Source organism: Erythranthe guttata, chromosome 11, assembly GCF_056151865.1.
Source record: "Erythranthe guttata isolate IM_541 chromosome 11, IM_541, whole genome shotgun sequence".
NCBI classification, from domain to species: domain Eukaryota; kingdom Viridiplantae; phylum Streptophyta; class Magnoliopsida; order Lamiales; family Phrymaceae; genus Erythranthe; species Erythranthe guttata.
In genome coordinates, this window is record NC_142543.1 from 8,844,752 (window position 1) to 8,871,591 (window position 26,840).

General features: G+C 34.8%; 1 protein-coding gene and 1 pseudogene across 5 annotated transcripts; one reads left to right on the top strand and one right to left on the bottom strand.

Moving 5' to 3' along the window:
• Positions 1-4,948: 4,948 nt before the first annotated feature.
• LOC105973534 (calcium-transporting ATPase 9, plasma membrane-type-like) lies at positions 4,949-17,644 on the bottom strand (annotated as a pseudogene). Its single transcript, XR_016034220.1, has 23 exons — positions 17,252-17,644; positions 16,940-17,067; positions 16,629-16,801; positions 16,180-16,296; positions 16,062-16,101; positions 15,861-15,976; positions 15,635-15,766; positions 15,449-15,541; positions 15,289-15,358; positions 15,141-15,211; positions 14,969-15,052; positions 14,807-14,884; positions 14,650-14,721; positions 14,456-14,539; positions 14,280-14,362; positions 14,087-14,197; positions 13,946-14,001; positions 13,816-13,858; positions 13,645-13,728; positions 13,419-13,571; positions 12,815-13,307; positions 5,348-5,405; positions 4,949-5,261 (listed from the first exon to the last, which is right to left on the bottom strand). The product of XR_016034220.1 is annotated as a calcium-transporting ATPase 9, plasma membrane-type-like (transcript).
• Positions 17,645-22,436: 4,792 nt separating this feature from the next.
• Positions 22,437-25,905, top strand: LOC105973547 (calcium-transporting ATPase 10, plasma membrane-type-like). 4 transcript variants are annotated; one of them, XM_088825488.1, is made up of 9 exons: positions 22,437-22,570; positions 22,664-22,753; positions 22,843-22,912; positions 23,614-23,660; positions 23,828-23,974; positions 24,427-24,502; positions 24,854-24,964; positions 25,419-25,518; positions 25,619-25,905. In XM_088825488.1, exons 1-7 carry the CDS (start codon positions 22,457-22,459, stop codon positions 24,877-24,879), a joined length of 570 nt encoding a protein of 189 aa, XP_088681614.1. In that variant the 5' UTR covers positions 22,437-22,456; the 3' UTR covers positions 24,880-24,964; positions 25,419-25,518; positions 25,619-25,905. The 4 variants fall into 4 exon arrangements, with proteins under 4 accessions (XP_088681614.1, XP_088681613.1, XP_088681612.1 ...); XM_088825487.1 differs by having other exon boundaries at positions 23,828-24,226; positions 24,390-24,964; XM_088825486.1 differs by having other exon boundaries at positions 24,427-24,964.
• Positions 25,906-26,840: the final 935 nt, after the last annotated feature.

Here is a 26,840-nt window from a genome sequence, read left to right on the forward strand (position 1 = left end):
GAAGATGGGAGTCAGTATAGGGATGATTCTGTAATTTTCAAAAACATTTCAGCCAGGCAGTTAGATTTCCATAAATTTCAAATTGAGTGGTGCATTTATGGTTTAAGGACCAAAAGGAAAAGGAAAACTGTTTCAGTCAGGGGAGTGGATTTCCAGAAATTTTAAATTGACCCCCACTTGGGTTGCATTTCTTATTTATGGACCAAAATTTCAAAAAAAATGTATGTAATATAGGGACCAAATATGTAATTATCCCAAGTTTATGATATAAATAATATAATAAATTAAATTTTTCGTAAATTCATTCATTTTCTCCCAAAACCAAATTGGTAATCGTAAACCGTAAAATTTGATCGATTTGATTATATTTAAAAATTTATTTTGACATTTGAATCGAGTCAGGTATGAATGAATTGAATCGCAAGATTTGAATCATAAATCATAATCCAACTAGTACTTCACTCGTGCGTTGCACGAATATCTGTTTCAAAATGAGAAAAATAATAATATTTAAACGAATATCTTTTTATAACAACAACAATTCAAGTAAAACAAAATGGAAGGAAATAAAAAAAAAATTATCTCTTAATTCAGAGTAATAACATATGAAATTCAATTAAATATTGCAAAGAAAAATACGCGAACGGCGCAAAGCACGATATGAAGATTAAGTGAAATAATTTAAAACATATGGTATAACTCTATTTCATGGAATGCAATCTACTACACCATGTGAATCATCTGCAAAATAACTAACTTAACAACGAACACAGTAGCATAGAGGTAACACAATAGATATTCAAATAACCTGCAAGTTTATCACTAACAACATTAAATTAGTGTTCACATTACTCAAACAACAACACAACTTATAAATATTGCAAAAGAGATAAGATGTATACGACAATTACGCCAATACCAATAATAATACCAATACTGATAGTGATATTAATACTAATACTAATACTAATACTAATACTAATACTAATACTAATACTAATACAAATACTATACTAATTTTAATACTAATATTAATATCAATATTAATACTAATACTAATACTAATAATGATACTAATATTGATAGTAATGATAATAGTACTACTGATATTAATATTGATACTAATACTAATACTTATACTCGTACTAATACGGGTACTCATACTGATACTAATTCTACTCATAATACTAATGTTAATACTAATACTAATACTAATACTAATACTAATGATAATACTAATACTAATACTATTACTAATACTAATACTAATACTAACACTACTAATACTAATACTTACTGATATTGATACAAATACTGATACTGATACTGATACTGATACTGATATTGATACTGACACTGATACATATATTGATACTGACACTGATACATATATTGATACTGACACTGATACATATATTGATACTGATACTGATGTTAATACTGATACTGATGTTGATAGTCATATTGATACTCATAGTAATATTAATATTAATATTAATACTATTACAATAATGATACTAATATTGTTACTCATACTGATACTGATGCTGATAAAAATACTAATACTAATACTAATATTATACTAATAATACTGATACTAATATTAATATTGATATTGATACTGATACTAATAGTGAAATTGATACTAATATTGATATTCATACTGATTTTGATACTGAAACTGATACCGATACTGATACATATACTGATACCGATACTGATATTTATACTGGTACTGGTACTGCTATCGATACTAATACTGATACGGATACTTATACTGATATTAATACTAATATTAGTACTAATACTAATACTATTACTAATAGTGATATTAATACTAATATTGATACTAATACTATTACTAATACTAATAGAAATGCTAAAACTAATATATATATATATATATATATATATATATATATATATATATATATATATATATACACACACACTGATACTGATACCAATACTGACGCCGATACTGATACTGATACTGATACCGATATCGATATCGATACTAATAATGATACTGATACTGGTACTAATATTGGTATTGATCCATATTGTGGTACTGATACTGATACTTATACTGATACCGATAATAATATTGATACGGATACTTATACTTATGTTAATACTAATACTTGTACTAATACTAATACTAATACTAATACTAATACTAATACTAATACTAATACTAATACTAATACTAATACTAATACTAATACTAATACTAATACTAATACTAATACTAATACTAATATTAATTCTAATACTAATACTAATACTAATACTAATACCAATACTAATACCAATACTAATACTATTACTAATACTAATATTAATACTAATACTATTATTAATACTATTACTAATACTAATATGTTAATATTGTTAATGTTAATGCTAATGCTAATCTAGATAAGCTAATTATGATTGTAATTATAATATTATCCAAATCCTTATCGTATTCCTGATTCTATTCATAACACTAATAATAGTTCTAATCGTAATCCTAACAATAATCCTATTCCTAACACTAATCATAAGCCTAATAATTTTAATACTAATAATGCTAATGTTAATTCTAATTTTAATCTTAATTGTAATTCTAATCCCAATCCTAATGTTAATATAATCCTAATACTAATGCATGTCACTAATTATCGTACTAAGCATAATCATAATCTTAATTATAATTCTAATACTAATATTAATCATAATCCTAATATTATATTAATCCTAATTACAATCTGAATCCTATTTCTAGTATTAATACTAATACTAATTCAAAGAATCTTAATTATAATTATAATTATAATTCTAATGCTAATATTAATCACAAATTCTGATTTTGCAACAATTCTTTTTGCAATGATCTATTATTTAGTATAAAAAAGAACATTTATATTCAATCTCGAACCTTTATATCAAATTTCTTATGTGTGGTAGTTGAACCATAAAAAAACACATATTAAATATATTAGAAATTAATATTTAATTATATTATCAAACTGACATTAAAATTATTTAAAATATTATAAGCGTATAAACAAACGTTAAGACGTAAAAGAACAATAATCATTGTTAATAAGATAAATTATGAAAATCCTTCCGAACTTAGGCTAAATTATAGAAAACACCTCCACTTATCGGTGATTATACCAAAACCCCCCTAATGTTTGTTTCTCTCTTACACGACCCCCTTATGGTGTGATTTTTTTACGGATTCTTTTTTATTCCATGTAATGTCCCAAAAAATATGGAGTCTACCCTTGCAGACATGACATTTCTTTTATCGTACTTTTTAAACTAAAAAATTACCCTCAGGGTTGTCATGGTAATAATAAAAATATGTGAAAGTGTTATTTAAGAAGAATAAAGATTTCGTGTAAAGTTCACCTGAGGGTAATTTTTGTCTTTAAAAAATACCATAAAGAAATGTCGTGTGTGCAGGGTGTATATAATAAGCATTATTGGAATATTCCACGTAATAAAAAAAATTCCTTGGAAAATCATACCTGGGTCGGTGTATGACGAAAACAAACATTAGAGGAATTATTAATATAAACTATTTACGGCAAGAGCACTTCGAGTGGGATTATTAAATGAGCTATCAAAACATTTAACCACCATTTTTATACTCCAAAATAGTAATTTTTAATTCTAATAGAGTTATGAAATGAGGTATTTTGATATTTCATCTTTCAGAATGTAAAAATACATTATGCAATCATGCACAATAAAATATCAAACATGAGTTATGAATTTAACCACCTCAGTGTCCATTTAGAAAATAACATGTGGCAATTAGATGTATTTAATTAACAACTATTTAATATCTATGGTTGAAGCATATATTTAGATAAATATCAAAATAAAATATTAAATAGCACATAAATATTTGCAAACTCATTTTGATACTTTTGAGTTGGAGTTGTTGTAGATATTTACTTCATTATATTATATTTATTAGAGTTATAATGAAATAGTTATTAGTGGAATACAATATATAGTATATACGATCATTATTTAAACATAACAATTGATATTCTTAATGTTAGCCATTAAATAAAGTGGATAAACGAATTTAATTCCAAATATTTAGAATTATTATATTTTGAAATATATAAAATCAATTCGTTTTTTTTTATTAATTGATTAAACTTAACTTAGGTTATTCAATTTATTAGTATAATCATGATAAAATTTGTATTTTAATTAGTATATAATTTAAAAAGTTAAATCTATCGTAAAATTTATTGTCACTGGATTCAGTAAAGAAAAAATAATTATTTAAATAATAACATGAAATTCATGTAGTATAATTTTTAATATGGTAAATAATTGGGAGTACATTACTCTACACATTGCATAACAAATAGTGTCAATTTTCGCAAGATAGTAAATTCAAACATGTATCTTTTTTTTTTTACAGATAATATTAATATATAATATTAAATTAGTAAAAAAATACATATTCTCTAGTCATGTTCATGTAAAATGTATAATATCAAATAATTTATTTTGCAATAAGTTTTTTTAATATAAATCCAAATTTATGAATTAAAATTAAAAAAAATCGTAACACCACCAATCATGCAATTATAATAAGGGAAGATTTTAAATCGAATTTAACTAAATTCAAATTAAATTAATTATAAAATTAAATTCAAAAATAAATTTATGTAGGATTTCCAAGAAAGTTGATATATTTAGAGCACTTTATAAATGGTAGGATATAAATAGATTAATAAAATAATTAAATATATTTAATTACCTTTAATTTTGGAAAATGATGACATATTTTTTGATGATTTATTTCCACCAATCAATTCGCCACATGGATAAAATTGAGGACATGTCATCAATTGAAATTGCCAAATGTCAATCAATTAGCTATGGAATTCAACTTTTATATATTATATAGATGTCATATAATTTCCCAGCACCAAAAGAATAAATAAAGAAAATCGCAAACTCAACATAATGAGAAATTCAAGGAACATATAACTGCTACTTGAAATTTATTTATACCTCTCTAAACCATTTGTAAAACCTTCATCCGCATTGTCATTAGACTAACCATCTCCCATTATACAAGAATCTAGATACTGAAAACAGGAATATATATTTCATAATAATAATAGTAATAATAAAATCTTGATATAGGCTAATACCTATCAGTGCGAGCAAAACGTTCTCCGGCGACATAACCATTACCGGGAGCTCCCTCAGCTTGCCCTTGAAGTTCATTTTTCCTATCAGAGCCATAGACAGGTAAAATGGCATAATTTACTTTTACTGTTCCTAACATCGAATAAAATACGAGAAGCACAAAAATTACCTTCAAACAGTTCTTGGGCCGAGGCAGTTACACACTGCAGCCATCGCTTATTTCGTACCTGTTGGGTGCTAAATACCAACACGCAAGTGTACGTATCGCAAACAAGTAGTAAAGTAGACTCGTGAGAGTCGGATGTCGATCCCACAGGGAATACGCAAATTATTTAATCCTAAGTACCAAATCCTAACAATTGTGATTTTTATCCAGCCTACGGAGGGTTGTCAAATTAATTAACTAAATAAATTAAACTAATTAAGAAAGCAAATAATCACGAGAAAATATCAATATAAAAACGGATCTAGGATTTTATCTTCCCCCTATGCGATAATTCTTCACCCAACTAATCTCCTATTATGCAAGTTACGATTCCCGATTATTAACCCAAGACACGAAATTATTCATAACCAGCTGTCGCTGCGCTATAAACCTATTATTCATAAAAGATTCACTATATGCCTATGCAAACCTAATATAAATAAAGCATTAAATAACAAGTCTCGCAAACGGCTACCTAAGGTATTATCTGTATGTCTACGATAATACATGCAATCAACACACGCATTCGGTGAAAAACTACTCGAAGGCTCTTCTATCCCTGTTCTAATTATTAAAACGATCTGTCAATCAATTCTAACAATAACAAATAGCAACATAAGTTAGCTACGCTCATGCACTAAATAAGATCAAGATAGAAGAAATAATCGAAAAATTAAACTTGCATAAAAGTCGAATAAGAGGTTCGAATCACCACATAGGGTTCCAATAAAATCCTAGAATAAAAACTTAGCTGCTCATGTTCGTAACGAAAAGCATAATAAAAATACGGAAATTCATAAAAATCAGAAAAGAAAAGGAAAAGGGAAACTAGGATGAAGATTCGTCAAGTCTTCGTCTTCGTTCTCTTGCTCCTCGATTGCGTGTAGAAAAGATAAAAACTCCAAATAAAAATAAAAGGTAAAAGATCGAAAAGAGACCCCCCAATTGTGTGCCTGACTTGGTCTTATATAGGGTGAAGAACTTGGGGAAGAAGGCAGTTTCCTTGTGCAATTAAAATCCCTTTTCTACGCAATTTCGGAGTCTCGGACGGGGGTCCCACGATTTGCACTAAAACTGGGACGGGGGTCCGAGCTTTAAATCTTCAGAATTTTGATTTTTTCACTTTTGGCCCATATTTTCTCCAAAATTGCAGTTTTGACCCCATACTTTTCCAATTCTTCAATTTGTCCCTAAAATACAAATAATAACCAAATTAAGCACCAATTATCGTAAAAACACATCAAAAGCTCCAATTAAAAGGTACAATTAAGTGTATAAATATACACTTAACACACCCCCAAACTTGAACTTTTGCTTGTCCTCAAGTAACATCAAATTAATAGCACAAAACAAAACCATACATCTCATTACATAGATCGATGGGTCAACTTAGCGTTTTCAGAACTTGCAATTATGATGATAATTCCTAGGTATTCGCAAGTTTAACATTCAACGGTACTTAGTCACTCACCATTACCAACAATCACAAATCATACAATTGCTTCAAGTATCCAATATTTGCAAGTTAAAGATAGACAGAATTTATACTTACATGCATATATTTGACTCCAAATACTCACCAAATTATTTTACTCAACTAATATTGAACAATAAGCTATTGGGATCATTGGGGCTTTGTGGCTTTCAATTGTTAGGCTCTTTGGTCCGAGGTAGGTGATATGGGAATGTGTGGCTAATTTTCTTGAATTGAGGTGATTACGCCAAAATTTGAAAGCTAGGCGTTTGAAACAATAAATTCACCTCTAGGGACTTTTATAAACTCGACTCTCCAAAATTCACACGTCAACACTTTTGCCTTGAGGCAATGGATCGAGTTTTCAACACAATTCAACCACTAGTCCTTATTTCTCCCTTCTAATCTATTCTTCTTCTTCTTTTTTTTTCTTTTTTTTTTTTTTTTTTTTTTTTTTTTCGAAAAATTAGATATATAGATACATATGAAGATGCGCATATATATCTATTTTTTTTTTTTTTTTTTTTTTTTTTTTTTTTTTTTAATCGAAGAAGAAGAAAGATCTTATAAAACATTTCGACCGACTCGAAGGGATAATTATTCAAAAATCTCCACTTTTCTACCTTCCACATATTGGCTAAAAGAAAGAACACCTTTTTTTCACCGAGGCTCAAATCAAGGTTCTAAGGATAAAAAATTAAAGGTAGGCTTGAAAGGCTCAAACGGTTCAAAGAAGGCCCAAATCACATCCCAAATCGCTTACTACCCAACACTTCGTATCATAAATGTCTTAAGGTGAGATTTAAAACCGAACACAGCATGATTGAGCACAAATAAATTCCAAATTTAAAATGCAAAACATTCAACCAAAGCAATGCATAAGGTGTGATTCCTAGCAATAATTCACTTCTACGTTCCGTTGAATCGAAAGCTAAACAAATACATACTCCTTATCAACATAAAACAAGTAGTTTCATCATCAAACATTGACCATCTACCCTCATCGTAATTCATTGATGCATCGAACAATTTTTTTTTTTTTTTTTTTTTTTTTTTTTTTTTTTTTTTTTTTTTTTTTTATAAAAACGAAAATAATAAAACGGTAATTAAAACAAACAAAAACTAAAGCATGCAAAATAAATAAAGAAATAAAACAAAAATAAAGCGCACATAAAATAAAACAAGTAGTTAACCACCCCCAAACTTAAAATTCACATTGCCCTCAATGTGATTAGCTCAAAGTTTAAGGATAGAAAACACCTGATTTATTCGGGGTCGGTGTGATCGGGGTGCTCCTCTCTCGCTCTCTCACGCTCGTCCTCATCGGAAAGCTCGGGTACGGGCTCAAGAATGGGTGCCGGTAAAAATTAGACGAGAATCGACCCCCAAACTTGGTTGGAGCAATTTGTCGAACACCTTGTGGGCGTGCCTCGAATGAGTAAATTTTGTAGAGGTTGGTTTGATTCTCTAGCCTCCCTGTCATTACCAACACAAAATAAGAATCGGAGAGTGTGTGAGCAAATTATGTGTGTGGAATCGAAGAATTTTTGGAAGAGAAATTCAAAAAAAATTCGAAAATTCGTGTGTGGAGTTAGAGAGAACGAACGAGGAGGGTTTAAGAAATAATGGGGGAGAAAATCTAATTTTCGAAAATTTAAACGCCCCCTTTTTAGTTCGGACGGCCGTCCCACATTTTTTCCTAGTTCTCGGACGGCCGTCTGAGAATTCGTCGTCGCTCACTGGTTTGGGGACGGCCGTCCCGGTTTTAAGGCTAAAACTCGGACGGCCGTCCAAGGCTACTGGTTCCCTTCTGGTTGTGGGACGGCCGTCCCACTTTAAAGGTATATTTTGGGACGGCCGTCCCAAATGCAGTGCTGCCAATTTTTTTTTTTTTTTTTTTTTTTTTTTTTTTTTTTTTTTGAAAAATAAAATAAAATAAAATCAAAACAAAAATTTAAAGTGACATAAAATAAAATAAAATAAACGAAAGCTCGGGTTGCCTCCCGAGAAGCGCTAAGTTTACAGTCTTCAGCCGGACTTTGTCTGCTTCTTTGTTCAAGCTAACGTGACCGAAGTCACTTGGCGATTGAATTCCTCTCCCCAATAATGCTCGTTTGGTTCTTTAGGTGGCCACATCCACCTTGCACGTGCATCATTGTTATCACCCCAACTCCCTTGACTGTCTCTCGGCGGAGTTGAAATTGAGCTCGCACAATAAACTTGCTCCGTCCAACTATTTTTTCTGCCACCATCTCCTGCACTCAAAGATCCTTTCCCATGGTCTAAGATCAAAGCGTCAAAATCGTCATGATTTGTAAAATCCACAAGATCTATAGCATAACAATCATTATCATCACATGGATTTTTATTAGCGCTAAAAACGTTAAATTTGACCGTTTGATCATGCACCGTCATTGAAAGATCACCACTAGCACAATCAATTAGAGTTTTTGACGTGGCTAAAAATGGTCTCCCTAAAATAAGAGGTATTTCCCTATCTTCATCTATATCAAGTATAACGAAATCCACAGGGAAAATAAATTTATTCACTTTTACTAGCACGTTCTCTAAAATACCTTTTGGGTAAACTAAAGACCTATCGGCTAATTGAAGGGTTATAGCCGTTGGTTCAATCTCACCTAACCCAAGATTTTTGTAAATGGAATAAGGCATAAGATTGATGCTAGCACCTAAATCAATGAGTGACCTAAAATTGTTACCTCCAATAGTGCAAGGGATAGTGAACTTACCTGGATCGCCGAGTTTTTGTGGAAGGGGTCGTACAAGAATTTCACTGCATTGCTCCGTGAGTTGGATGATCTCGTTCCCTTGCAATTTATTCCTCTTTGTCACAAGCTCCTTGAGGAATTTCACCCACTTTGGCATCTTTTGGATGGCTTCGATAAACGGAATGTTGATGTGGATTTCCTTCAGCTTGTCCAAGAATCCTTGGTGCTCAGCCTCGAGTTTCTTCTTTTGAAGCTTTTGAGGAAAGGGGACTTGAGGGACTCTTGAGATCACTGTGGGAGATGGCGGTTCCTTGCGAGTTGCTTCTTTTTCCTCATTCACATTCGGTTTCTCGATTACCGTGTGTTGCTTCTCCTTGCGTGGGGCCTCCTCTAATTGTCTCCCGTTCCTTAAACTTACAGCGTTGCACTGTTCGATGTTGTTCTTCCGAGGATCTTCCGTGTTTGATGGCAGTGCTCCCGATGGCCTCGCTGTTAGTTGGGTTGCAAGTTGACCCATCTGTGTTTCCAAATTTCGGATAGAGGCTTGGGTGGTTGTCATGAACTGCGCCAAGATATTTGCGAGATCTCCGCCTTGAGGTTGGGCTTGAGGCGGATTTTGGAATCCGGGAGCCGGTCGTGAATAATTAGGCGGTTGACCTTGAGGTGTTGCTTGCCTTTGTCCTTGCTGATTTCCTCCCCACCCAAAGTTAGGGTGATCCTTCCATCCGGGATTGTAAGTGTTGGAGTACGGGTTCCTCTGCTGTCGGTTGGTGTCATGCACATAATTCAGAGACTCCGTTTCTTCTATGCGCTGGTCGGGAACTTGGACTGCGTGGACTTGCTGAGTCTGCAAAGCCGCTACTTGCTTCGATAGCTTCTCCAATTGGGCCGTGATTGCGGTGACTCCATCTAACTCCAAAATTCCGCCCGTCTTGACTGCTCCGCTATTCGACCGGTCCGATGCCCTCATGTATTTGTTTCGAGCGATTCGTTCCAAGAGCTCGTATGCTTCGTCGTAGGTCAAACTCATGAACATACCTCCAGCTGCAGAGTCGAGCACGGTTCTCGAGTTGTCTTGCAATCCATCGTAAAATATTTGCAATTGGCGCCACTCTTGAAGTCCGTGATTCGGGCACCTCCTTACTAGCTGCTTGAACCGCTCCCACGTCTCGAATAGTGCTTCACCGGCTTCTTGTATGAAATTTTGAATTTCTCTCCGGATTCTCTCAGTTTTTGTTGGGGAGTTGTATGTGTTCATGAAAAGTTGCGCTAGCTGGGCCCAAGACGAGATGGAGTGCGGTGCGCGAGTTTGCAACCATTCTCGGGCTGCTCCTTGTAGGGAGTGCTTGAACAGGCGGAGTTGCAGTGCTTCGGGTGTTACTCCGTTCATCTTGTGCGAATCACACGTCTCTAGAAAGTTGACCAAGTGGAGATGTGGGTCTTCATGAGCCAATCCGCTGAATAAACCGTTGTTTTGGAGCATCGTGAGGAGTCCCGCTCGAATTTCGAAATTATTGGCTTCAATGGGGGGCTGCTGGATGCTTGATTGAAATCCATTTAGCGTTGGAACGGTGTACTCATGCAGTGCTCGTTGACGAGGTGGTGGATTAATTAGCTGGCGTTGTTCTTGTTCATTGATGATTTCCCCCACCGCATTCGGTAGATGCCCTTGGTCACCTCTCCCACGATTTATCTCGTCTTCCATCGTTGCCGGAGTGTTTTGGGCTAACCGTTGATTTCTCCTGGCTTGCCTAAACGTTCGCTCAATTTCGGGATCAAGTGGTAGCAAGCTCGTGTCGTGTCCTCTTCGCATAAAAAAAATACCTAAAACAAAATAAAAAAAAAATTAAATAAAATAAAAAAAAAAATTGGCTGAAGTAAGAAAAATTGTTCAAATTTAATATTAGGATAAATAAATAATTTAGCCGTATTCCCCGGCAACGGCGCCAAAAACTTGTTGGGTGCTAAATACCAACACGCAAGTGTACGTATCGCAAACAAGTAGTAAAGTAGACTCGTGAGAGTCGGATGTCGATCCCACAGGGAATACGCAAATTATTTAATCCTAAGTACCAAATCCTAACAATTGTGATTTTTATCCAGCCTACGGAGGGTTGTCAAATTAATTAACTAAATAAATTAAACTAATTAAGAAAGCAAATAATCACGAGAAAATATCAATATAAAAACGGATCTAGGATTTTATCTTCCCCCTATGCGATAATTCTTCACCCAACTAATCTCCTATTATGCAAGTTACGATTCCCGATTATTAACCCAAGACACGAAATTATTCATAACCAGCTGTCGCTGCGCTATAAACCTATTATTCATAAAAGATTCACTATATGCCTATGCAAACCTAATATAAATAAAGCATTAAATAACAAGTCTCGCAAACGGCTACCTAAGGTATTATCTGTATGTCTACGATAATACATGCAATCAACACACGCATTCGGTGAAAAACTACTCGAAGGCTCTTCTATCCCTGTTCTAATTATTAAAACGATCTGTCAATCAATTCTAACAATAACAAATAGCAACATAAGTTAGCTACGCTCATGCACTAAATAAGATCAAGATAGAAGAAATAATCGAAAAATTAAACTTGCATAAAAGTCGAATAAGAGGTTCGAATCACCACATAGGGTTTCAATAAAATCCTAGAATAAAAACTTAGCTGCTCATGTTCGTAACGAAAAGCATAATAAAAATACGGAAATTCATAAAAATCAGAAAAGAAAAGGAAAAGGGAAACTAGGATGAAGATTCGTCAAGTCTTCGTCTTCGTTCTCTTGCTCCTCGATTGCGTGTAGAAAAGATAAAAACTCCAAATAAAAATAAAAGGTAAAAGATCGAAAAGAGACCCCCCAATTGTGTGCCTGACTTGGTCTTATATAGGGTGAAGAACTTGGGGAAGAAGGCAGTTTCCTTGTGCAATTAAAATCCCTTTTCTACGCAATTTCGGAGTCTCGGACGGGGGTCCCACGATTTGCACTAAAACTGGGACGGGGGTCCGAGCTTTAAATCTTCAGAATTTTGATTTTTTCACTTTTGGCCCATATTTTCTCCAAAATTGCAGTTTTGACCCCATACTCTTCCAATTCTTCAATTTGTCCCTAAAATACAAATAATAACCAAATTAAGCACCAATTATCGTAAAAACACATCAAAAGCTCCAATTAAAAGGTACAATTAAGTGTATAAATATACACTTAACAGTACCGCATGCCTTTATTCCGGTAGCCTTTAACGGAAGTTAGAACGACAGTGCATCGGAAATAGTTTAGTAGCTCTCTCTCCTGTCGAACAAAAAGGGCATCGAAAATATTCTATTCCCCAAAATCAGATCTATAACGAGATCAGTAAACAATTAAATCTTCTCTTAATGCAGGAATAATTTGCTCGAGGCACCTATGTGTTTATTTTTGTGCAAAACTGAAACACCTATTTTTACTTCACCTACAAAGAAGAAGAACCACTATAAACATGAGCATAAAAGCATCGAATAAATGAATCGTTACCTTTCCTCTTACTGCAACACCCCCTCGCTTCTTAATGGAATTGAAAGGAGAGACATGGAGAACTACGGATTCTGATTTCGTTATGTTAAAAGTTGGAAATATAGATACACTATCGTACGACTTAAAAGTACCTTAACACCCCATTGAAGGACAGCTTTTTCGGTTGGAGATCCCGAAACCTCCATTGCACCCTCCTAAACACTACAAGAGATAAAAACTCGGTTAATGATCACACTCCCTTCCGAAGCACAGACATTTATTTACGAAAAGACTTGAAAAATCCATGCTCACGTGCACTCACGTACTGATGAAAAGAATACATTAGATAGAAAAACACTGCCGGAAGTGTTCTGTGCAAGTCCCTCGTCTAGAAGAGAGGAAATTGTTGCATGCAACTGAGCACCGTCTTCAGGAGGATCCATCTTCTGTTTCCCAACATAAGCCTCAACTACAGTCATCTGTCTTACGTGGTTTGTCAAAGTTAGTTACACCAAAGTCGGAAAAAAAAAAGGACAGAGAAAGTAAAATAACCTGATTTAGTGTCAATGTTGCAGTCTTGTCACTGCAAATGGTTGTTGCAGATCCCATGGTTTCACAGGCGGAAAGTCTAGGCACCTGAAAGATATGTTGAGTTAATAATAAAGCTGTAATACAATTGAATAAACTAAATATTCTGGGAAAGATGAAGTAAAGTCGACATACCAAGGCCTTGTCAGCCATCATCTTTTTCATGGAGTATGCTAGGCTGTTATAAATTCAAGATAAATCGAAATCAAAATAAGGACAAAACGGCAACAATCGATGTACACAAAAGACAAGTTATGATACTCAAGACAAGGTTACAGCCAACGGGAGCCCTTCCGGGACTGCAACCACCACTATCGTGACCTAAACGAAGGACTTCAGTCAATGAACAGAAAAAGGAAGGTTATCTAACGTATTCGCAATTACGTATCAAAATGTAGAAACTTACAGCAGCAGTTATGATATGTGTATAACCCCATCAACTATTTCGCCAACACTGGTCTCTCCATGGACGAACTGAACAGATCCATCGGGATTTTTTTACGTCCCCGTGAAAAATCTGAGGTAATTAATTTGTCAATGTTACTGATACTCAGAAAGTGGTCGTAGAATAAGATAACACGAAACACTGCCCAAATTACCTGATTAAGAGAATAATCAGCACGAAGAGAGCCACGGTGAGCCCAACGATGCCTATAAACGTTGCAACACCATTCAGGCGCACCTGTAATGTATCAACAGGATCCATAATTGGTTTTATTTATTTTCATGTAGTAAGTAAACAATGAAAAGATGAACCGTTATATCCAATAAGTACCTGCAAAGGAGTTTCTTCACCGGTATCTTCTGAAATACAGGCCATCAACAATCCCCATTCGGTGTTGATTCCGACACCAGTTACCTGAAACAGAAATTTGAACTTGTTATAATAATTCAACATCTGAAATTGGAACAGAAATTAAGCGTGGTCGAAAATTCGTTTACTGGAGGTGGGAAAGTTTTATATCTTACCATCATTGTTCCGGCACCAGCTGCTACTTTGCAACCAGACATCAAAAATGGAGATTTGTGGTCTTTGTGGACCTGCAATAATGGCATTGTGTGTGAGAAATAAAAATATAATTATCTAATATTATAGAACCTTCAAAATAAAGTCTAAGCAGCTCACAATCTTGCTTTCTCCAGTCATGTTGGATGCGTCAATGGCGAGAGAATGTCCGCTTATCAAGATTCCATCGGCAGGAACCTGTGTAAAATACATTAGGAGACTTTTTAGACAATGATGCGTGGTCCAAGAAAGTATATCGAGTAAAATCGGATCTGTTATCACCTGATCACCAATCTGGAGAGGTATGACATCTCCAACCACAATCTCGTATAGCGAAACCTTGTTTCTTCTGCCACCTCTGATCATCTGTACATATGTTTGTCCATGAGAGTACTCTAAAGAGAACAATAACAAGAAGGTAAAAGCTTGAATAAGTTCGTGACTGGAATATTACCTCCAATTTGATGTTCCGTTTTTCTTCGTTTAAATTTTGAAACTGGAGGGACTGCCGATAATCACTAGTTGCTGAACAACAGATGCAACAGATGCAATTATATTACTTCTCTCCTAAGGTTATAAATAACCAATCTGAATTTTCTAACCTGTAACAAAAATAACCAGAAGAAAAACAAAGGTGATGCTTCCTCCGTCGTACCATCCTTCCTCCAGGCCCTGGAAAACACGAGCAATTCTTAAATTTATATATGAAGGAAATTATATAAATTCTTTTAATAATATGGTATTGTTTTATTTCAAGCCAACCTCAGTTTTTATTCCGAGAGCCAAAGAGGCCACGGCGGCTATTATTATTAAAATAATGAGAGTTAGATCCTGCCAAGCCTCCCATAGGAATCTCTGCGCAAAAACAAACGTCGAATAATTAAATGGTGGAAATGTATAAGTAAGAACATCCTATCAAACAAATATAACACTCTAGACAAGTCTTACCAAGAAACTCCTTCCTTTTTTCACGGGATACGTGTTTGAGCCGAAAGCATTCTTTCTTCGTGATAACTCATTTTCGTCACCGTGTATCCCTGTTTCGACGTCTGTTTTTATCATTTCTGCCAACCCTTTAACCTGAATAAAATGACGGTCGAGATTAATATTTATGCATATAGCATATGTTAGCAAACTTCCTAGAGAGATGGTGAAGGGAAAAAGGAAGTGTTACCCCTCCATATTGTTGCAGTGCTGTAATATTATGATCCATGTTCATCGAAGCAAGTTGCTCGAGTCCGATTTCATAATCACCGTTAGGAGATGGTGGAGCTACTGTCGTGCCTAATACTGATTTGACGAAAATCAAATCAGGTTTGTAGCAGAGATGGAAATAGGAAAACCCGCTTAAAAAGAAGCAACGCTCGAAAAATACCTATTGCTCGTTGTCTAGCCAACTTAAAGAGCAGTGCAGCCTACAACCACCGACACCAGAATATCAAGAATCGAATTAATAAAAGTACGGAATGAAGACTAATGTGTTTTAATATTACCCTTATGACCTGAGCATGTGCTCTGATCATCCGTCTTCTCTTTTCTTGTTCTTCGTCTTTTTTCAGGTCTAACGTGTAGCGGAAACGTCACGAAGCATTAAGCACGAGGGCGGCTTGCTGCAAAAGGACCAAGACTTAGACAATCAGAAAGAGGTGCACATGCATGTAATTCATCGAATTTCAAGTGATTTTAAATTCCATAACCATAAAAGCAAAAACGATAAATTCGACAACTAATCATTCAACCGTTTAATTTATCCTCCAAACAGAAAAATAAGATGCACTATTATGGGATCGGATCATCGAAACGTCACGTGCATGAAACCAAAACAGAGGCCATAAAAGAATCACCAACAACGACATCACATTTTACGATGAAAACAAACAATTTATTGCATGTGATAATTAAATGCAATACAATAAACAAACACACGCGGGCGAAATCTTACCCTCCAGCGCTTGAGCGATTCATGGGAGGCATTTTTGGTGTTGGCAATGTCGAAAGGATCAGAGAAATCAGGATCGCTGCCCCCATCCACCCCCATCAACGCCAGCGGAGGAGTCGCCGGTCTCCAGGTCGAGGTGCGATGCAGCTTCATTGGCGTAGTCATATCGACGGTGGCTGGGGGAGGAAAAAAAATATGAGTAAGAAACAATTTGTGTTTATTTTTGTGCAAAACTGAAACACCTATTTTTACTTCACCTACAAAGAAGAAGAATCACTGTAGTTGTACAACGCAAGAACATGTATAATACAAACTTTTTCACTCCACCACCGCCGGAGCCATGAATATTTGCGCTAGGCCCGGAATTAACAGAACCACCAGACCCTCCTCTAATAAACACAGTCTTGAAGCCCCTTTTACGGCGCAATTTGCAAATCTGAAACTGACCCACCAAATTAGAATCAGAACTACAAAAACCCTAAACGAAAACAAAAGAAAAAAAGCACAGACAAGATAGATACGTAATTAGAATCAGTACCCATAACGAGGATTTAACATGAGTTTTCCAGTAATTAATGAAAGAAAGTTGAAAGAATCAGTAAAATAAGTAAATTTAGTGTTCTAACCTGTGATAGTAACCAAAGGGTTATCCAAGAATCGCTGTGATAGTAACCAAAGGGTTATCCAAGAATCGGAAAAAGGTTGAATCTTGGAACCGGTTGAATGCGAAGAGAAAAGATGAAAGCTGGTTCTGAAAATGCAGAAAACCCATATATGACAGCCCAGAAATTGAAAGGCAGAAATTGAAGATAGAGACGAGGAGGACGGCGGTGCCGTGGTAGAGGTGCCGGGTGGAGCGGCGGCGGGGCGGCAGACTAATCAACGGCGGAGGTCAACAAATGTTGGCGATGGCAAAGCGGCGTCGTTTCTCAGCAAGCAGAATTAAAAAAAATCGAAAATCAAGCATACACGACACGGTCGAGCTGCTTGGAAATTAAATGGAAAAGAAAATATTTAGACACGCTCACAATTAAATGGGGCAAAAGAAAAGAAGAAAGAAAAGGCAGTAAAAATAAAAGGCAGATCATAACTGAGGTTCATTGAATACGAAGTTTTCTTCCTCACCCGTTTTCTGATTTCTTATTTAGTTTCAATTAAACCTGTTTTCCGGCGATTGGCCAGGCGTTCAAGTGACTTGCTTCAAAACTCGGCCAACAGTCGCACTGCCACCGCCACCGCCACTCCGTTCGTGCCGGCACCTGTTTCGACGCCGCCTCGGTCGATCCTCGTTCACCGTGAGTTTCATGTTCATTAGCTCTATTGTTCCTTTTCGCCTTCGCCTTTCCATTGTTACTACTGTTTTTCTTTTTGGCCTTTGAATATCTGATTGTTACTACAATTAAATTCGGGGTTTTCTATTATATTCATATGTAACTGCTTAAATTTGGGAATTTCTTCAGCTGCCCATTTTGTCGGAAGGTATCTTCAATATCAGTTGCGCATTATAGTTTTATGACCTTTGCGGGCACTGACTGATGTTTCGTTTTTTGTTACAGGTTTGAGAAATTGTTCCAGTATTGGATCTTGACGTGCTGTATTATCCCTGTCCAAGAAACGGCCCGAATTTCCGGGCCAAGGGACCTCAAATGGGTGGAAAACAACAGTTCCCTTACATGGTTAGCCACTCGTGTTGTTCGAATAAATCATCCTCTGTTTTTACTCATCGTGCAATTTCTGCGAGGTTAAAGCTTCTTGTTTGCTTCTTCTTTAGGTGGAATTGAAAATTTGAATTGTTTTGCTTGAAATTGGACAGTATTCATTGAAAAAAGTGGATCTTTAAATAAGATAGTCGATTTCTTGATTTAATCGTTGTGTTGAAGAAGTTGTAGTTAATTAAAATTTAGATCTTTGTTTGAATTGCTGTGCTTGAAATTGGACAGTATTCGTTGAAAAAATTGGATCTTTAATAAGATAGCTCGTTTCTTGATTTAATCGTTGTGTTGAAAAAGTAGTAGTTAATTAAGAATTAGATCTTTGTTTGAATTGTTGTGCTTGAAATTGGACAGTACTCATCGAAACTATTGGATCTTTAAAAAGATAGCTTGTTTCTTGATTTAATCGTTGTGTTGAAAAAGTAGTAGTTAATTAAGAATTAGATCTTTGTTTGAATTGTTGTGCTTGAAATTGGACAGTACTCATCGAAACTATTGGATCTTTAAAAAGATAGCTTGTTTCTTGATTTAATCGTTGTGTTGAAAAAGTTGTTGTTAATTGAAAATGAGAGCTTTGTTTGGATTGTTGTGCTTGAAATTGGACAGTATTCGTTGAAAAAATTGGATCTTTAATAAGAGAGCCCGTTTCTTGATTTAATCGTTGTGCTGAAAAAGTTAGTAGTTAACTAAAAACGAGACCTTTTTATTGGATTTGGATTTGGACTGCGAAAATGCAGGGACTAGAAAAATTAGGCTTAACAAACAATTGCCTAAACATGAACCGTCGAAGTAAATTCCTCAAAAAATTAGGAATTCATATCATTCAAATTTTGGGAAAAATACCAACACAAAAATGAAACCCATCAATTGAACATTTAAAAATGTACAAGCAGACAAACCGAAGAACTCTACGAAGATACGTACCTATCTTATCTCTTCTCCAGGAATCAGCGGTATAGGATCCGTATACGGCGGCGGCGGCGGCGGCTAATTGGAGCGGTTTGGTGGGAGGCGTTTCTGGTGGAAAACAATGGGCTGCAGGAAGTAAGCTTTTGGGGTGGAAAAAGGAGCAGCGGTGGGACGAGGAGAAGAGGACACGTGAAAGGGAGCCGACATCGACGGAAGCAGGACGTGGAAGGCCAGAAGGAGGTCAACAATAGCTGCCGCGAATATTGTAGGCCACCGACCACGATTGGGGCCCAGCATCGATCGAACCGGCGGTGGAGAGAGGCGTTGCTGACCGGCGGTGGTGAGTTGGCAAGGATGAGGAAGCAGAAACGACGTTGTTTTGAATGAAGCGGATTTAAAAAAAGGGCATATTACAAATAAGCCCATCAGTGGGAACTTATTCATAAAGAGATCCAGACAATATTCTCCTTTACCAATAAGTCCACACATGGTCCAGATTTATGTAAATGACTAAAATAACCCCTCTTACTTTAATATGCTCCAATTTCATCCTTAACTTACTTTAACTTCAATTTGACCCCAACTTTCACAAATTATTCAATTTTGACCCAAAACTTTTTTTTTTTCACAAATTTTTTTTTTTTCAAAAACTTTTTTTTCCCGCCGGATTCCGGCGTTGACCGGCGGTCAACGCCGGTCTCCGGCGTTGACTTTTTTTTTTTTTTTTTTTTTTTTTTTTCCTTCCGGATTTTTTTTCCGGATTCCGGCGTTGACCGGCGGTCAACGCCGGTCTCCGGCGTTGACTTTTTAATTTATTTTTTTTTTTTTTTTTTTTTTTTTTTTTTTTTTTTTCCGTTTAAACAGCAATATTGCTGTGAATGACAGTAATATTAACTATATTACTGTTAAACACAGTAAAATTAACTAAACTATAGTTTAACACATTGATATTGCTATATTAATCTCTAGCACATTAATATTAACACAACAAAATTCATTATTATTGTATAATAAAGTAATATTACTATGTTGTCCGTTCAACAAATGTAAACAAAATAAAAAAAACCAAAAGAATTAATATTACTGTGAGTGACAGTAATATTACTATAGCAACAGTAATATCACAATAGTAGACAGTAATATTATTACGTTACTCCGTGAATAACTCGAACAAACAAAAAATCCAAACAAAATAATAATATTGATGTGGTTGACAGGAATATTACTATAACAACAGTAATATTACCGTCAACCACAGTAATATTATTGTGTTTACAGTAATATTACAATAATAGACAGTAATAGTAATACGTTACTCCGTGAATAACTCAAACAAAACAAACACCCCAAAAAAATAATAATATTGATGTTGTTGACAGTAATATTATTGTGTTTACAGTTATTTTACTGTCAACGACAGTAATATAATTACGTTGACTTGTCAACAAATCAAAAAAAATAAAAAAAATAAAATAATAAATAAAAATATATAATATTGCATTAATTTACTGTCAACGGCAGCACAATTACATAAATGTAATGTCAACGGCAGTACAATTACGTTAATTAACTATCATTGACAGTATAATTACGCTAAATTACTGTCAGTGACAGCACAATTACGGTCAACGTGTAGCGGCGGGCATGGAAAAACAAAACAAACCAAACAAAAAAAAAAAAACTTAAAAAAACACTAAAGAAAGAGACCGCCGGAAACCGGCGAAAAAATCCGGAAGAAAAGAAAAGAAAAAAAAAAAAAAAAAAAAAAAAAGCAAAAAAAAAAAAAAAAAAAAAAAGTCAACGCCGGAATCCGGAAAAAAAAATCCGGAAGGAAAAAAAAAAAAAAAAAAAAAGTTTAAAAAGTCAACGCCGGAGACCGGCGTTGACCGCCGGTCAACGCCGGAATCCGGCGGCAAAAAAAAGTTTTTGAAAAAAAAAATGTTTTTGAAAAAAAAAAAATTTTGGGTCAAAATTTAATAATTTGTGAAATTTGGGGTCAAATTGAGATTAAATTAAGTTAAGGATGAAATTGGAGCATATTAAATTATACTCCAAAAAAAAGTCAAAATTGAATTTTTGTGGTCAAAATTGAACTTTTATGGACAAAATTGATTAATTTGGATTACAATTAAGAATTGGGTATAAATGATTGAGGGTAATATTGGGATATACATGAATGTTTCCTTTAGTTATAATAAATATTAAAGGGATGGGCTTATTGGTGAAAGAGATATGTCCCCTATACCTAGAATAATAAACATGCTTGGTTGGGGACTTTTGCATAAAAATCCCTTAAAAAAAAAGAAAAAATCAAGCAGGCAGGACACGGTCGAGCTGCTTGCGATCTTGACGTGCTGTATTATCCCTCTCCAAGAAACGGCCCGAATTTCCGGGCCAAGGGACCTCAAATGGGTGGAAAACAACAGTTCCCTTACATGGTTAGACACTCGTGTTGTTCGAATAAATCATCCTCTGTTTTTACTCATCGTGCAATTTCTGCGAGGTTAAAGCTTCTTGTTTGCTTCTTCTTTAGGTGGATCCAAACACGGGAGTCGTTATGTACGAATCAGATGACGTAATTAAGTATTTGGTCGGGAAATATGGTATGTCCAAATCCAAATCGTTTATCACATGCAATAAATCGTTTGTTTTCATCGTAAAATGTGATGTCGTTGTTGGCGATTCTTTTATGGCCTCTGTTTTGGTTTCATGCACGTGACGTTTCGATTACCCGATCCCATAATAGTGCATCTTATTTTTCTGTTTTGAGGATAAATTAAACGGTTGAATGATTAGTCGTCGAATTTATCATTTTTGCTTTTATGGTTATGGAATTTAAAATCACTTGAAAGTCGATGAATTACATGCATGTGCACCTCTTTCTGATTGTCTAAGTGTTGGTCCTTTTGCAGCAAGCCGCCCTCGTGCTTAATGCTTCGTGACGTTTCCGCTACACGTTAGACCTGAAAAAAGACGAAGAACAAGAAAAGAGAAGACGGATGATCAGAGCACATGCTCAGGTCATAAGGGTAATATTAAAACACATTAGTCTTCATTCCGTACTTTTATTCATTCGATTCTTGATATTCTGGTGTCGGTGGTTGTAGACTTTTTCCCTTCACCATCTCTCTAGGAAGTCTACTAACATATGCTATATGCATAAATATTAATCTCGACCGTCATCTTATTCAGGTTAAAGGGTTGGCAGAAATGATAAAAACAGACGTAGAAACAGGGATATATGGTGACGAAAATGAGTTATCACGAAGAAAGAATGCTTTCGGCTCAAACACGTATCCCGTGAAAAAAGGAAGGAGTTTCTTGGTATAACTTGTCTAGAGTGTTATATTTGTTTGATCATATGTTCTTACTTATACATTTCCACCATTTACTTATTCGACGTTTGTTTTTGCACAGAGGTTCCTATGGGAAGCTTGGCAGGATCTGACTCTCATTATTTTAATAATAGCCGTTGTGGCCTCTTTGGCTCTCGGAATAAAAATCGAGGTTGGCTAGAAATACAACAATACCATATTATTAAGAGAATTTATATAATTTCCTTCATATATAATTTAAGAATTGCTCGTGTTTTCCAGGGCCTGGAGGAAGGATGGTACGACGGCGGAAGCATCACCTTTGCTGTTCTACTGGTTATTTTTGTTACAGGTTAGAAAATTCAGATTGGTTGTTTATAACCTTAAGAGAGAAGTAATATAATTTTCACTTTTTATCATTGCATCTGTTGTTCAGCAACTAGTGATTACCGGCAGTCCCTCCAGTTTCAAAATTTAAACGAAGAAAAACGGAACATCAAATTGGATCAAAATGAACATATGCACACTTGATTTGATTATTTGTTGACTTTGCAACTACGATTGATTTTCTTGCTCAGCGATTAAGAATGGTTGATCTGAAGCTAGGACTCCGGAAATGAGAAATCAATTGGATATTATACATTTTTTTCCTTTTGGCAGACGGAGATGCATATATTTCGTCCGGTTAATTTAATTTCCTTAAAGTTGTTGGAATTTTTGTTTGTGTCAATATGATGCTTTTTAATGGAGGATTGAGTATCAAGGAGATAGCTATTTACTCATTCATTATCTGGATATTATACTATTATGGAGATTAACCATTTTCATTGGTTTTGTTGTTGCTCGTCTTCCTCCGATTTTTTGAACTGCATTTTTTAACTTTAATACGGTCCTCGGTGTCTTCTTCAAGCATCATTTCAAACTTATATTGACAGCTCATGGTGATCTTGTGAGTGAGAGCATTTTCAGGTTTGAAGTTCATTTGTATATTTCCTAAAATCTGCCTTTCTTGTTTCAATTGTTATTAGAATCTCCTTTGTTGCAATCTTCTAGACCGTTCAAGGTTCAACTTCGTGCCCTGCCTGGATAGGTTTGCAGAGGTAGCTCTTTAATGTGACTCATATTCTCAACAGTATAAATTGTTTAAAACTTTGCACCGCACAATTTTTCTTTCTCCTTTATTTTCGTTGTATATTCGAGTGCAATCAAACAGACAACTCCCATTTATTTTCACTTTTTTTTGGCGCTTTCTTCTCCGTGGACGAAGGCGATAGTTAGAGCAAGGGATATCCGACTACAAATGTTGCATGGGTTGATTTCAAGAAACTCAATAAAATCCTTGGAGTTGCACACAAAATTGGCTGATTCCTATAAAGAAGTTGTTGCCAATCTGAATATTGCCAACGCTCAACAGGTTCCTCTAAACCTTTCCACTCGCACAAAATTTTCGCTCTTGTTTTCTAGTTGTGCTGGTTTATGCAATGCAATTATCCTGCTTGTTTATGCAATTCTTTAGTTGTTTTTGTTCTTTGCTGCTCCGATTCTTGTTTTTTGCTATCATGATATTGTCTGCTATATTGGTTAGTGAAATTTGCAGCCTAACTAGAAATTGTAGAAATTAGCTCAGTTCGAGGATACTATATTGAAACAGTTCGACTCCAAACAGGTTAATGGTTGCGCTTTTGCCATATATACATCTCTTCAATCCCTACTCTAATATTAGTTTTTGTTCGCTGTGACGTTTCTGTATATTTTTTATTTTTTTGGTTATCTGGCCTTCACATCTTACTTCACTCTGGCGTTTCCTTCACCCTTCACCCGTAGATCAGTTCTTATTTGGAGTGCATTCTGCATCCATGGTTGCAGGGGAAAAGACGGCAGTCCTCGTTCGTCATCTGTGATCATGGATCTGCAATTCCTTTGCAACATGATCCTCTTTCGAGTACTGTATTTTGCACCTTTTGCGGGCCACTGCTTTTGCTACTTTTCATTTAGAATTTGTTTAATAGACACACATCGAAAGTTATGGACTGTGACTCGAAGTCTAATGTTATTTTGTGATCGAGGCTAGGGTGCCTCTGATTGGTTGGATTCTGAGTATTGTAGTGCCGAAAAACTTAAAATTGGATAGGTTGGAAATTCGTTCAATAACGAGTGTGAATATATGTAACTTCTGATATCGTTTCTTTCAGGGTGGTATTTTTTAATGAGTTACTGAAGAATTGATCATTTTATACCTAAAGTTAGTTTCATTTTAGTAATTCGTACTTATGATTCTTATGTTGAATGCCAGGTTTCTTCTTAAGCCATATGTACTAGGTTCGGAGCTGTTGGTGCAAACTTGGTTTGGCCTGTGCGTATTCTGATGATTATATCCTATCTTATTTCTTTTCCAATCGGAAAGGTAATTTATATATCGCCGAAATGAAATCTCTCTTTACATGTTATTCTGTACTTCTATAGACCTGAGTTCGGCGATTAATAATACTTCGGCAAAACAATCAACAAATGCGCTCGTGCAGTAAAACAAATTGAGAATCTATTATGGTAGTTTACTATTGATGGAATACTAATGTTTCTGAAAGTGCAAACCATAAGATATATATAGCTGAAATTATATTAAAGAAAGCCTTACCTACTGTCCAAAACAGCAACACCACATTTAACATGCTTGTTAATAATATCACATAATAGAATAAGAGGTGGACTAGATTTTTTGAATCGAAGTTATCTGGATGTTGGATTTAGCAACCAGGCTGTACAGTGTTTTTTTCCATTTTATTTTTTGTAAAGACTGATCCATAACTGAAGAATTATATAGTTGATACTTTTCGAATTTTGTAAATTGTTTTTGGCAGAAACAACTGGTTCGAAGACATGTTGCACTAGGCAGGTTAGATCTCCGTTGCGAGAAATCATATTCCTGCATCAAAATTTCTTGGTACTTGCTTAAAAAATGTAAGGCTTCAATAATTTATACTTTTACTTTGTGTGTGTATATGTATATGCATGTTGCCTTGTGTTATTACTCATTTATTGGGTTGATCATATATATCAGGTCTGGAAATATGTGGAGTGGCTGCGGATTGAGGTGGGCTAATTATCTAAGGCATTAACATTTCATTCTATGTCGATTGAAAAGCTTAAATGAAGCAAAAAACTCCTTTCAAATTTGTTTCCAACAAAGTTAGTTGCAGCCGATTTTGACTATTTCTTCGGTCCTTTTGTTTTCTTGGAATTATGGAGTAGACGGTGTATGCCATTATCTTCTTTCTAATAAATTCTTGCTTTCTTTATATCTAATGGAATATAATGGAGCTTGCTTTGTTTCTGTTGAACTTTTCATATAGTTGTGACCATTTTTTCTACTTCTTGCATGCTTGTTTGATTCCTGTGGGAGTTAGATTCCTCTGGTAATAGTTGGACTTTAAAAGAGTGAATTATTTATGTCTATATCTCTATGTTCGTGTTTTTTTCAATTATTTAGTTAATTTTGACTCGATAGTTAATTCTAAATGTATGATGATAGGAGTCACAACATGGGCTTCAAATATAGGATTTAATCTAATCAAATGCTATTTTCATACTTCGACTGAATTCATGTTGACATTCTTAATTGAAACTTTGCTAAATAACACAATGAAAAATTACTTTTTTTCTTTTTTTTCTGATTGTCTTTAGGCATAATATTTTGCCCTGGTACTTTGGCTTTATACGAGAAAATATGCTACAAAACTACCTCATTGATTTCAAATTGTTGCAACTCTATTGACCTTCTTGCTGGACAAAGAGCCGAAGTTTCAGTCATCTTTCCAATCGCTCCACTGAAATTGCAAACCAACGCGTAAGGCCTGTTGGTGATCTCCGATGCGTAAACCCTAATTTCGTCGACGGAAGACTTGATCAAGTCGATAAAAACCTTGATCGCTTTGACGTATTTAATCATATCATCCAAACAAAGATTCAAATCGTCCGAAATATCCGCCACCAACGCAGTGTGCTTCTACTCCTCCTCAGCAATAATCTCGTGTGACTCATTTACAAAAATCCGCAATACCATTTAAAATCTTATGATTTACGATTCAAATCTTACGATTCAATCCGTTTATACCTAAGTCAATTCAAAAGTTAAAATAAAAGGCAGATCCCCATACTTATAATTAATATATATATATATATATATATATATATATATATATATATATATATATATATATATATATATATATATATATATATATTGTGTATATATAATAAATCAGTGTGTTGAAAAGTAAGTA

Bases quoted from the DNA above. Each gene is read 5' to 3' on its own strand.
- LOC105973547 (XM_088825486.1), top strand. From the start codon at position 22,457: ATGATAAAAACAGACGTAGAAACAGGGATATATGGTGACGAAAATGAG. The intron at 23,661-23,827 runs GTAGCTCTTTAA...CCGTGGACGAAG, and splicing joins GCCTGGATAGGTTTGCAGAG to GCGATAGTTAGAGCAAGGGA. The intron at 23,975-24,426 runs GTTCCTCTAAAC...CCATGGTTGCAG, and splicing joins ATATTGCCAACGCTCAACAG to GGGAAAAGACGGCAGTCCTC.